Raw genomic sequence first — 12,938 nt, forward strand, 5'->3', positions numbered from 1 at the left:
TTAAGTAAATTCAACTTTAACCTCACAATATTGGCCACACGTTCTTAACCACTCTGTATGAATTTTTGCAAATTTGACAAACTGGTTGAATTCCGTTGCTTTTAAATTATCCATGCCAAATTTCATTAATAAATAAAGCAAAATGTCGGAGTTATTCTGTTTTCAAAAATCACTTGCACCCTCAATTTTTTTCGAAAACTGATAATCACTTGAAAACTGTCACATTTTGGCCCTTTGTACCTTGTATAAAATTAGTCTACATTTTACCTTAGAATTAAAAAATGCAAAAATATACAGTGTTCCATTTCAAATAACAGAGTTGATGACGACTTCCGGTATAACCGGAAGTGCTAGAAAGTTGACACTATTTTCATTGAATAGATTTTTTTGTTAAACCCCTGTATACAAATTTTCAAATTTCAATTTTGACTACTTTTTGAGATAATCCTACTGAAGAAGGTAAAAAAATGAGATTGACATTTGTGAAACGTAAGAAGCATAATTGTCCAGTAAAAATTCAATAATGGCAGACGCGATGTATGGAAAACTGTTATCAAAGAATCACTAAGAAATTGATTCTAAATGCATTTTATTGATCAATCTATTTAACTTATACAATTATACATCCTAAAGGTTATATAACTTATACAGGGTGCCTCCAGTTCGGGTTGCCTATACCTGAAATGGATACAAAATTTTGTTCAATTTAATGTACAGGGTGTTCAAAAATTTGAAAAAGGTAAAAACAGTGAAGAGTAAAGTACCTTAAATCTTAACGTTACGTGAAAAACTATTGGGAAAAAGTTGCCTGGAATTAAATTCTATGTTTAAATATGAAAGCATGGCGTTCTAGTTAATACTCGACATTCTGGGATATTCTAGGCCTCTACTTATTTTTTAATACTTTCGGATAAGCCATTTTATTTAAAAAATATTGCTTTATTGAAAAACAGATACACATGTTTACATATTAATAATTTATTTAGGGGACCAAAAACCTCAAAAACATTAATCCAACATTTATTTTGAGAACACAGCAGAATCAGTATGTACGCGCCATTACTAAACTATTCTACATGAAGTCCGCCAAGTTCAACACACCTCCAATCTTTTTCTAAACGCGGCGTAGGTCGAATGTATCATTTCTTCATTTACTTGGGCAACAGCTTCAATTATCCTGCTTTTCAAGAAATCAACGTTGTGTTGCACTGGTTCTCTGTACACTCTTTCTTTCAAGAAGCCCCAAAGGAAATAATCAAAATACCAATAATTTGTAGAAGGCAATTGTTATCAATAATTTTTTGACATTAGTTGTGACCAATGGAGTGGTACCTATCATAGCAAAATTAAATTGTCGTTTTTGGTCGCTAGAAAATCCTTCCTTTACAGTTACTTCAAGAAGTCAAAGATTCAAAAAAGCAAATGTTTGGTACAAGATTACTTTCAACCGAATAATTGGGCCATATTTTTTTGAAGAAAATTTAAATCAATATACGTACCTGGAGATGCTAGACACGTTTTTCTGGCCAGAATTAGAAGAAGAACATTTGGAATATAGACAAAAAGCGTATTTCCAACAAGAAGGATGTCCCGCTCACTCAACAATTATAGTCCGTAATTGGCTTAACAGAACATTTCGAGAGAAGTAGATAGGAAGATATGGTTCTATTTGTTGGCCAGCAAGGTCCCCTGACTTGTCGCCGCTTGATTATTTCCTTTGCGGCTTCTTGAAAGAAAGAGTGTACAGAGAACCAGTGCTACACAATGTTGATTTCTTGAAAAGCAGGATAATTGAAACTGTTGGCCAAGTAAATGAAGAAGTGATACATTCGACCTATTAGAAAAAGATTGGAGGTGTGTTGAACTTGGCGGACTTCATGTAGAATAGTTTGGTAATGGCGCGTACATACTGATTCTGCTTCTCAAAATAAATGTTGGATTAATGTTTTTGATCCCCTGTATAAAAAATAAATTATTAATATGCAAACATGTGTATATGTTTTTCAATAAAGTAATATTTTTTAAATAGAATGGCTTCTCCGAAAGTATTAAAAAATAAGTAGGGTCCTAGAATATCCCAGAATGTGGAGTATTAACTAAAAGGCCATGCTTTCATATTGAAACATAAAATTTAATTCCAAGCAACTTTTCCCCATTACTTTTTCACGTAGCGTTAAGATTTAAGGTACTATACTCTTCACTGTTTTTACTTTTTCCAATTTTTAGAACACCCTGTACATTAAATTGAACAAATGAGTATCTTGCCAAGGGCTTCTGGATAAGCAAAAATTTTTATGAAGAATGATTATTTTTGACAATTGTAATTTTGTATCCATTTCAGGTATAGGCAACCCGAACTGGGAACACCCTGTACATATATTTGAATGTTAGTGACTTTCATTTTTTAGTAATTAGTAAACTCGTATATAATATTGCGAACAGCTTGCATTAATACCAGACGAATGTCTAAATGTTCCAAAGTGCTGTAATTCATGTTCTTAATTTCAAATATCTGATATCTCATATAGATTTTATTCTTTTGGAAGCAACAAAGTTGTAAGTAGATATGTAGCTTTGATTATTTACCAGTTTAAAGATTTCTGTAAGGGTATCTACTAGAATGAACCGTTCAAACCAGTAGTTCACAGTAATATTACAGTTAACGAACCAACCTCAAATTCTACTTTTAAATATCTACCATAGATTTTGCATAAAAAATTTCTGTCCTTACAAGCACTTGTTTCTGGTATCTACCGCTAGATGTCTCTACTAACATGAGAGTTGCGATTACTTTGATATACCAACCTCAAAAAATAAATGTTACGTCCTGCATGTGAAATCTACATAATTATTTTAGTTGATACATTAATCTTTTAATAAAGTCGTTTATTAAAAACTCTCAGCTGTAATTCATTTCAGTTATTAATATAATTTACACATGTATAATTGGTTGCCTATTGTAACAACATTATTAGATAGATAATAAATAATTTGTGTTGTTTTAATTAATCACCTTCCAATCATTAATAAATTTATTATTTCGTATTATTAAAACGATCTAAAAGGTAAGTGAAATTTCTACGTTAATGAACTTTTTCTATACCTAACATAATTTTTCCTTAAAAAAGTATTCACAACGATATGCAGCTAGAAAGATTTATTTAAGACAATAGCAATAGTTGTTGCTGTTGTGACAAGTGGTGCAGTTACCAGCAGCACTAAGGTTTTAAACCCATTGTGCATGCCGCTAAAAAGAGTTATTTTATTATTTCGTGTCAAAGCAAGCACTAGTTCTACAGGGAACCTTTCTAATGTCCAGATGTGATAAAAATGCTGCTACAAGGTTCTTGTGTCCTTTTACCAGAAAGCAAGCGCAAAGACAGAGAAAATGTTATGAACAATACAAATTTTGAGTTCTAGGTAAAGTGTCATCTAGCGATGCATAATGAAACATGGCTATGACTGGTCCAATAGAGCTACATCTACCTAGTGCGTGTGCCAAATGAGAGACTAATCGAACTTGAATCAAATAAAATATTTAAATAGAAAAATTTAAAAAAATGAAATTTCACAAACTGTAACTTGCAAACAATTGACAATTCGAAAAAAATTCTTATTACACACTGCTATAATTTTAATTCGTAAAATCACCTCCCGGAATTTCTTGATGAACTTTCAGAACACCCTGTATATCCACATAACCTTCATCTCGCACTGGGAACAATTCTAGTGAGGTGTTTGTTTAGATGTCTAACCCGTTAGAAGTCGACAACCCTAATGCTGCTTCTGATAACTAAATTAATTTTCCGATTGGCTTCAAACCATGGGTCCCCTATGGGAAGCCTGGCCTGTCTCAGAGCAGATCCACCTGAACATTCTTCCAAATTGAATCCTTATTTGATGCAATTATCAATTAATCCTTTCACAAAACATTGCGGTAGCTCAAGTTTAGACCCCATGAATTATAGATAGGTAGTTAGATAAATTTATTAACTACTTTTTATACATAGAAGTACAATAATTGTAGTAAGTCAAACATATATCAATAGTACAAATGTAGTAAGTCTAACACATATACACAGGGTGGACAAATGAAAACGAAACACAGCCAATTTCAGGAACTGCGTCAAGATTGTAGAAAAACGCTCAGACCAGTCCATTTTAGATTAAAAGAGGACATTCTTTGCTGGTATTTTTGACTCCGCCACTTTCACCCCCAAGCAAGGGTAAGCATCACCCCAAAATATTTGAATGCCATTAGGGGTTAAGTGATATTTCTTTTGAAAGCTCTTATAATTCTCTTTACAACAGACTTTAAATTTTATAATTCCGCCCAATACTTAATAAGAATTTTGAAGAACGTAAGGTGACCATCATTATACGTTGAGTTTTATCCAAATTTAATTTAAGATTACTATTTGCGAACCACTCATTGGCTTTATTTTCCAATACATTGACATCAAATTGTAAGGAAACTCCATTATTATTGCTACAAATCAAGGATGTATCATCAGCGTAGAGAATACACGTCTCAGGAGACAAATAGGGAGAAAGGTCATTGATATAAATTATAAAGAGTAAGGGCCCCAAAACCGAACCTTGAGGTATCCCACTCTCTACTGCAGTTAGATCAGATCTATCAATTTTTAGAGCAACACATTGCTTTCTGGAAGTAAGGTAAGATTTGAATAGTCCTAACTGCATTCCCCCGAAATTCTGCTGAAATATTTAAAAATAAAAATATATTGTCTTGTCAGATTTAAATTTTTTGGAAACAAACACTATTAAGGTACTTGTTATACAGAAATTGTTGGAAATATGTGCCATTTCAAAGTACATAAGAATTTCTCGGAACAAGGGAAATTAATCAACATTCTTGTCTCTAACAAACTAAAAATCCATTTTTATTCAAACTTATTAAAAAATAGGATAGAAATAAATAAATATATATTTCCCTTTTTATTTGTCTTCGGGATAAGGTTTATGAAAAAACTGCCCTTATTTTAAAAAAAAATTATTGAGAGACAGATTAGGACCACCTTGTATAAAAAAAATCGTTTCACAAAATTTAAAATATATATTGCACTTCATTTTAACTATAACCATAATTTACTTCTGAACATTAAATCCGACAATGATAAAAACAATGCAGCTGTTAAATGTGCATATAATTAATACCACATGATAACATAAAAAGGCAACGAGATATAACAAAAACATGACTAAAAAGCATGTACCTATGCATATTATTTAAATATTTTATCATTTTTTAAAGTGATTAAAACCTAAATAAATAGACCAGTGAGTAACAAAAAGAGAAACAACCTAAAATCTATTACATTGGATGATTTTAAAAAGTAAAATATGATTCTATGTTGAAAATGAAACATATATATGCACTAAGAAGTTTTTAAAGTAAGTATTCATTTGTCAATTTGCGACATTTAGTTAGGAAAACATATGGAAACTAGTTCTACTGATCTGAACTGTAAGCAGTACGCTACTGCAGAAGTCCTAAAATTTTATGTCAAAATAATCACCGTTCGACGATAATTAAATGTTACAAACAACACGACTTTTTAAAATAACGCAGTTAAAGATGGTTAATGAAAGGCCTTTTCGTTAATTTGGGATACATCAAAAAATATTATAAACAATTTCCATATCTAATCAAATAATATTCGTCTTCATTCATGTGAAGGTACTGCATCATATGCGTTGATCATAAAAAGAATCTTTAATTAAGGAAGAACTACTCTGCGGACTAGAGCCCCGTACAACATTGAATTTCACCTGCAATATCTGTAAATACCTCGGATTATTCGTCAGTGGAATATTATTGCATCCACTGACAGAGAGTTGTTTACTAGATACTGTGGATGTAATTTCATTCTGCACAGGGTTGTAATCCGCAGAGTAGTTGTTTCCTGTATCGTGAGTTAAAAACTTCATTTCGCTTAGTGCAACAAATGTCATGCTCAGCCAATGGGTATAAAGCAATACTTTAGCAGGTAGTAGATAGTGGATAGTAGTGACAATTGAGATATGTCATGTTTTTTAGGTTACATCACCCACACAGGATTTTTCAAAAATTGGTGTTTCTAGTGAGGTCATCTATTGGCAATTACATGCGTCAAAAAGGTAGATTCTTCACTGGTGTACTGTCAAAATTTCATGACATTTGCACGAATAGAAGAGAACAAAGAGCTAATATTGTTTATCCCTTGACAGAGTCCATGGGTGGCATAAGCGAATAAATAAAAAATGTCGGCCAACCGAAATCCGTGCTCACCGCAGATTCCATCAAAGTTGTGCCCGAATGCATCAAAGATCTGCCAAAATCTTCATTGAAATTTATGGAATTGCAATTGAGCATCCCCAAAACATCAATTTATCGCATTTTGGCCGAATATTTGGGCTAACGAAAAGTGTGGGTTGTTCGGCATAAGTTGACTGACGACCAAAAATTGCTCAGGATTCAACATTGGAAGGACATAATCAAGGATGCCAAATCATTTACAATATTGTGACTGGTGTAGAAATTTTCAATATCATCCAGAAACCAAGTGCCAAAGTGGCTAGTGGAAGGCGCCAGACTAGTCAAAACCCAAAATATTTCTTTTGAAGAAGTCAAAAGTGTTGACAATGTTGATTTGCTTTTACGATTTACGATTACGACTTTTAAAAGAAAGATTTTGATGATTCTTTAGTGTAATAAAACTTTATATGAGAAAGAAAATGCATTTAATAGTAATAATGTAAATATAATATAATCTGTACCCATTTCACGACAAAGAATTTACCATTGTTATCCCACAAATGCCAAACTCTAAGATTTCATACTTCTCTGTACATATTTATCTTTTGAAATGTTTTTTTTTTTCTTTACTGTGTCAACAAATTTGGTAACTGTATCGGCGCCACTGCAGTCTAGCCAGGATAATGGCCATATACGGAGTATATAAACATTGTTTTAAGTAATGTATTCACATTTTAACATGATGAAGTGCTGGCTGTTTCTCGTGTTCCTTGGATACCTTAGTGGCACTAGTTTTGGAAAATACCTACCACCTGGGGGTAAGTTTCAAATGTCTCTTCATAAAATATTTAAAAAAAATATTGTAATAATACTTTATGTGAAACTGACTGATTTTTTAAATATTAATGTTTTTAGAATTTTTATAATTTTATATTGCACTTTGAAGATAAACGTTTAGCTTTTCTCGTTAGCTGGGAACTTTTTTAATTTTTTTTTTTTTGGTGTTTATAATTGCTGGTTAATACAGGGACATTCACATTACATTCTATCTCCCTTATCCTTCTATATAGGGAAAATGATAATGACCACAGATTTGTTTTCTATTTCAAAAAGCAAAATTTGTTTTATATTTTTAGTAGACAACAGTCCATTGTTCTTTTGTACATATCTTGTGATTTCAGACAAGAGAACTTCCTAAAACTTTACTATTTTTTCTTAGACAGAAACGGAAAAAAGATAAGGGGGATAAAATTTTACATGAATGACCCTGAACATATTTTTTTGAAAAATAATACATTTTCTTCCTGGTACCAGAAAATCTATATTTTTTAGGAGTTGACAGAGTTCATTAAAGTTGCTCTACATTATTTTTGACTACCATTTTTCTAATTTAATCTGTTTAATGGAGCAGGGGAAAATAAAATACATTTATCTATGTCTGTAATTATTTATTTATGAAAGTTTCAGTTACAATTTTTATTAGACCGAGTATTTCTGCGTAATAGAATTTTCTGTTTGTTATGACACAGAGAACAGTTTGTTAAAAGAATTTTAATTATTAAATTAATACATGGAAAAGCCAAATCTCAACGAGTTGGATATACAGTGTGATAATTTTAAATGGCAACACCTTTTTCAAAAAGGGATTTGTTGACTGATTTAATTCGTTGGTTTTAAGATGAAGCTTACAGTCACATACACACATCACATATGATCTGAATTATTTACGTTCACTTATTAACCCCAACTTTTAATTTTTTTTGACAAAAATTGGTTAGTAAATTTTGACTGACTACGCCATTGGCTTCTGCATCTCATCAATGCTGTTTGTACCAAATTTCGAGAAAAAATATTTATTGCTCATTGCAAAATCAATTTTTTTTCACAAAATTTGATAGAAACCACATTGAGGATATATAGAATTCATTTTAAATAAATGATAAAAAAAGGAGCTAAACAATATTTGTTAAATTTGACACAAAAAGAAAATAAAAAAAAGTTTTGATAACTGAAAAGAAATTCTTATTATATAAGATGTAAGAGAAGAAAGTAAATCGGTCAATAAATAAATTTGTTACAAAGATTTACACTAAATAAAAATTACAACAAAAACATACTTGAAAAAAAAAATACGTAAAAGTATAGTTCCTATACTTTTAACGTATTTTTACTTTCCATTGGAAAACAAATCGAATTACTTCAAAATCTAAGAAAAATTGACAAGAGTAAATTAATTTAAACTTAATTTAACTATGCACAAATACTTAAAAAAAAAAGTCATACACGTAGATATAACCCTTCAAGAAAAGGGCAGATCCCGTATATCAAACGTTATTTGAAATACGATGGTAGAATCCTTGACCTGACCTTGTTGTTCTCGGGCTAGTCTCTATGGTGCGAATCCGCTATCAGAACCTCTAGACTGAGACTTAGTTGCGGCGAAGCATTTGTCGCCACTGAAGATGTTGGTAGTGATTATCGGCGAAATGTTTGGAAGAGTTGGATGTGACCAGTTACAGAGACCATTACGGAACGTTTCAGAGGACCACTATTGTTCGAGAAGCGGTCCCGACCGTAGCAGCCTTAGAACTAGCAACAAGGATCGAAATGAACACCACGGTGGTACCAGGCGTTCTGCTAGCGGATCCGCTTCCACAGAGCCTAGACCGAGAACAACAACGGCAGGCTATATAAGGCTAAGAAAGTACAAGGTAATACTTTCTAGCTTAGTTTTATCTGAGAAATATTAACTTAAAGTTTGTGCACTTCGTCGTGAGACTCGACATAAAAACCTTTTTATATTGCCCAAGCACGACATCGGTACAAGTCTGATATACTGCGTGTCCCAAAAAGATGGAACAAAATTTATATTTTTTCCGGTTGAAATTAAAAAAATCGCTGAAGCAGGTTAATTAGTAAACAGAGATAGTCACTTTTCTGCAATATTATCAATTTTTTTGATCCATGTTTGACAGACCTATAACATTAACGATATTTTTTTTTAAATAGGACGCTCTATATTTATAGTATAAATAGATAGGCATTATAAAGACGAATTCAGCGATATAAGATTATACCTACTTTTTTGTTATATTTGTCAAAAATGGATGAATGAAATGAAAACAATAATTTAGTACTACTTTTTATTTTATTACAGAAATGTTCAAAATGGCCCCCATTAACCATTGCACAATGCCCAATTCGGTGTTCAAAGTTATAAATTACATGTTGAATAACATTGGTGTTATGTTTAGAACTTCTTCTCTGATACGATTGTTCAATACTTCGATAGTGTTTGATCTGTTCACATACATTTTGCTTTATAGATAACCTCACAAAAAATCTAGTGGGGTTAAGTCAGAAATGCATGGTGGCCATTCAAGCTGCTCTATTTTGCCTATCCATCGATTTGGAAAAACTTTATTAAGGTAATTCCTTACATTGAGGCGAAAATGTGGAGGAGCACCATCTTGTTGGAACCAGATATCACCTGCAGGCATATCGTGCTCATTAGGGTTAGAAAAAATTAATTCCAGTGCTGGAATCAGCTGAAAACGCAAAAATCTAAATAAATGTCAAATTGCCATCAAAGAAATAAGGCCCCAGTATGCGATTTCCTACTATTCCAGCCCAAACATTCGCTTTTCCGGCCGTTGTGAATATTTTTCTTGCATATAATGCGGATTTTCTGGGCTCCAAAACCTAGTATTTTACTTGTTCATGGTTCCGTTTAAGCAAAAAGTTGCTTCGTCAGAGAAAATTATGTGATTTTTTAAGTTGTATTGTCTAAATAAATGTCTGTGTCATCTGCGCATAGTTCTTATAAGACGTTAACTTTGTAAGAATGCCACTTTTGAAACTTCAGAGTTCTGTGAATTAAGGACTTCGACAAGTTGAAGTTGGTTGAGATAGATCTAATGGATGAGTGAAGATCTTCAGTAACGGCGAGTATCACATTTTGAGATCATTTTCGCTTAGCGTTCCTCGCCTTCCTTTTATACCTTCGGTTTCTTCACATTTTTTGGATACATTACTTATTGTAGATCGACTAATTTTACCTAAGGTAATCTGGTGTTTATCGATGTGTTTTTTTTAGAAAAAAAAGCTTTAAAATAAGTAGAAAGAGATTAATAAAGAGTAGGTACGTTTTTTAAAGTACGGAAGAGACTATGATTATTTGAAATAGTCGTCAGTACGACATAAAAGACAATTTGTTATATTTTTTTACAACTATGACAAAAAAGTAGGTATAATCTTATATCGCTGAATTCGTCTTTAGAAGGGCTATTTATTTATACTATAAAGTATAGATCGTCTTATTAAAAAAAAATGTCGGTAATGTTAGAGGTCTGTCAAACAAGGTTCAAAAAAATAGGTGATATTACTGAAAAGTGACAATTTCTATTTACTAATTGGCCTGTTTCAGCGATTTTTGTTCCACCATTTGGGACACACTGTATATGCTCTTTGTGGTGGTCAACCGATTCAAAATTAGAGCGTTATAAGTGATGGATCGTAACAACCACAGTTGTTATAAGTAGATTGGCACCCATGTTATCTATATTAAATCAAACGTGGAAGAATATAGCAATATTATGTGATCGATCACGTTGATGTAATGTCCAAGCTTCACTGTAATTGCTTCAATAATTTCTCAGTTACAAAATGAAGCAATCTTATTTGGCCTAAGCTATATTTAACCCAATAGGGTAGTTTCCTGTGATGAACATCCATATAAAATGTTAAGGTATTTATAAAAGAAAGTCAATAAATAGCAAAATTATTTCTTTTGTATTGATTCGATGGAGGCAGAGAAGGGATAACTATTCAGCAATTCGCATTAAATATAATTCTGCAATTCTGTAGTTGTCTTACTCTACAATATAGATGGCACTGCTAAAAACGGTCAAAGGTGGTTTTTCATATTTTGACCTTACGACTATCTGGTAGCCAGATGAATAATTACCGTTGTCCTCTGGAATGTAAATCAAAAATATTGTAACATATTTTCAGGATTGGTATGGATCAACTGTACAAGACCAAATGAATACTACGATTGCGGTAGCGCCTGTCAGACCGAGTGTGCTACTCTAGGACAACCATGTCCAATTATAAACGTAAGGTGTAACGATGACTGCTACTGTATGGATGGATATGCCAGAGATGATAATGGTGTCTGCATTAGAATAGAGGATTGTCCCGCAAAATATATTTGCTATTCTACATACAAAAAATAAACTGTTATATTCATTCCGTTATTGACTAAATTTATTACAACCCTAAAAAAGAAATAAATATGTAGCTTATAATATAACTCTGTTATGTGCTTATAGTATGTTTAATTTCAATGACGTATAACATTTTAATTAAATATACACGGTGTCTGCGAAAGATTGGGAAATCTCGAAGCTAGAGATATTGGTGGCCAAAATAAGTCGATTGAGCCAAATATGCATTATGCAAATGTTGCTGATTTCAAAGATACAGGGCATTCAATGTTCCAATTATATTTTGAAAAGTCTCAATGATTTTGAAAACTCAGAGTATGAGCAAAAAAATTGGCACTATTATGTATTTTGACAGGTAAATAAAATTTTTTAACTAGTTTTCGCGTTGCGTTGCTTGTATAAAAAATAAAAAATATTTTCAATTTTTTGTACGAATTAGGTACACAATCATTGTGTGTAAGATGACAATTACGGGTAGGTATTGTTACACTCCCCTGTTAGTGTAAAAAGATGTCCAACTTCTTTGCCCTACGATAATCTAAATTTCCAGCAAGAAATTATTAAATCAAATTCAATTCTTTGTAAAAAAAGTGTATTTGGTTAAAAAGGTTAAACTCAAATGTTTTAAAATTACAACGTAAAAGTTTTTGAGATTATAGGACAAAATTGAATCGAATGCAGAAAGCAGTGAGATATGAAAACAATAATAAAAAGGAAAAAGGAAAGAATATTTTATTAGGTGCAACTACAAAAATACATAATACATATATGTAATTAATTATAAAACATTCTCGAAATAACCACCAATACCTCCAATTCTTTTTGATTGTTGCAGTTTTGCCTTCAGCTGTTCTTTTTGTAAGAGATTCTAGAGATTTAAGGTGATTTAATGTATTTAATGTTTAATAAATTGTACAAACCGTAATTATCAAGGAGGTTTTTGTGGTGCCCAATATTACACAGGAGTTAGTTGATAAGAATACAGTCTTATATTTTTTTTCAGTTTGCTGAACATATATTAACTAATATTAATAGACCAAAATTGTTATAAAAGAAACAATTTTAGAAAAAATAACAGTACAGTATACTATATTCAGAAAAAAAATGAGCTTTTCAGCGAATCGAATTTTTCCCTTCAGGTTTCTCTTAACAATTTGTGTTAAAACAGTAAAAAATTACAAAATTTTATTGAATTGCTAACAAATTTCTTCTACCTTGGGCTTTCCATTCAATTGATGGGTTTTCGAATTATCTAATAGGTATATTTCACTTCTGTTATTTTAATAAATTATGTCTTTATAATATCAGTTATTTTTTATAACCAGTATGTGATACTTTTGTCCTATATTTAGAATTGTAAATGACTTGTACGTTTATTGACAGTGGAGATGAACATTTACTTAAAATTTTTACTTTAGCTTATAAGACGGGTGCACTGTATAGTTGGTTGC

At 31.7% G+C, this 12,938-nt stretch overlaps 1 protein-coding gene across 1 annotated transcript; it reads left to right on the plus strand.

The window, feature by feature from the left end:
- The first annotated feature begins 6,998 nt into the window (after nt 1-6,998).
- On the plus strand, nt 6,999-11,589 carry LOC108911104 (inducible metalloproteinase inhibitor protein-like). Its single transcript, XM_018715938.1, has 2 exons — nt 6,999-7,077; nt 11,273-11,589. The coding sequence occupies exons 1-2, from the start codon at nt 6,999-7,001 to the stop codon at nt 11,494-11,496; spliced, it is 303 nt and encodes a 100-aa protein (XP_018571454.1). The 3' UTR covers nt 11,497-11,589.
- The last annotated feature ends 1,349 nt before the right edge of the window (nt 11,590-12,938 follow it).

This window comes from Anoplophora glabripennis, unplaced genomic scaffold (assembly GCF_000390285.2).
Source record: "Anoplophora glabripennis isolate ALB-LARVAE unplaced genomic scaffold, Agla_2.0 scaffold173, whole genome shotgun sequence".
Taxonomy (NCBI): domain Eukaryota; kingdom Metazoa; phylum Arthropoda; class Insecta; order Coleoptera; family Cerambycidae; genus Anoplophora; species Anoplophora glabripennis.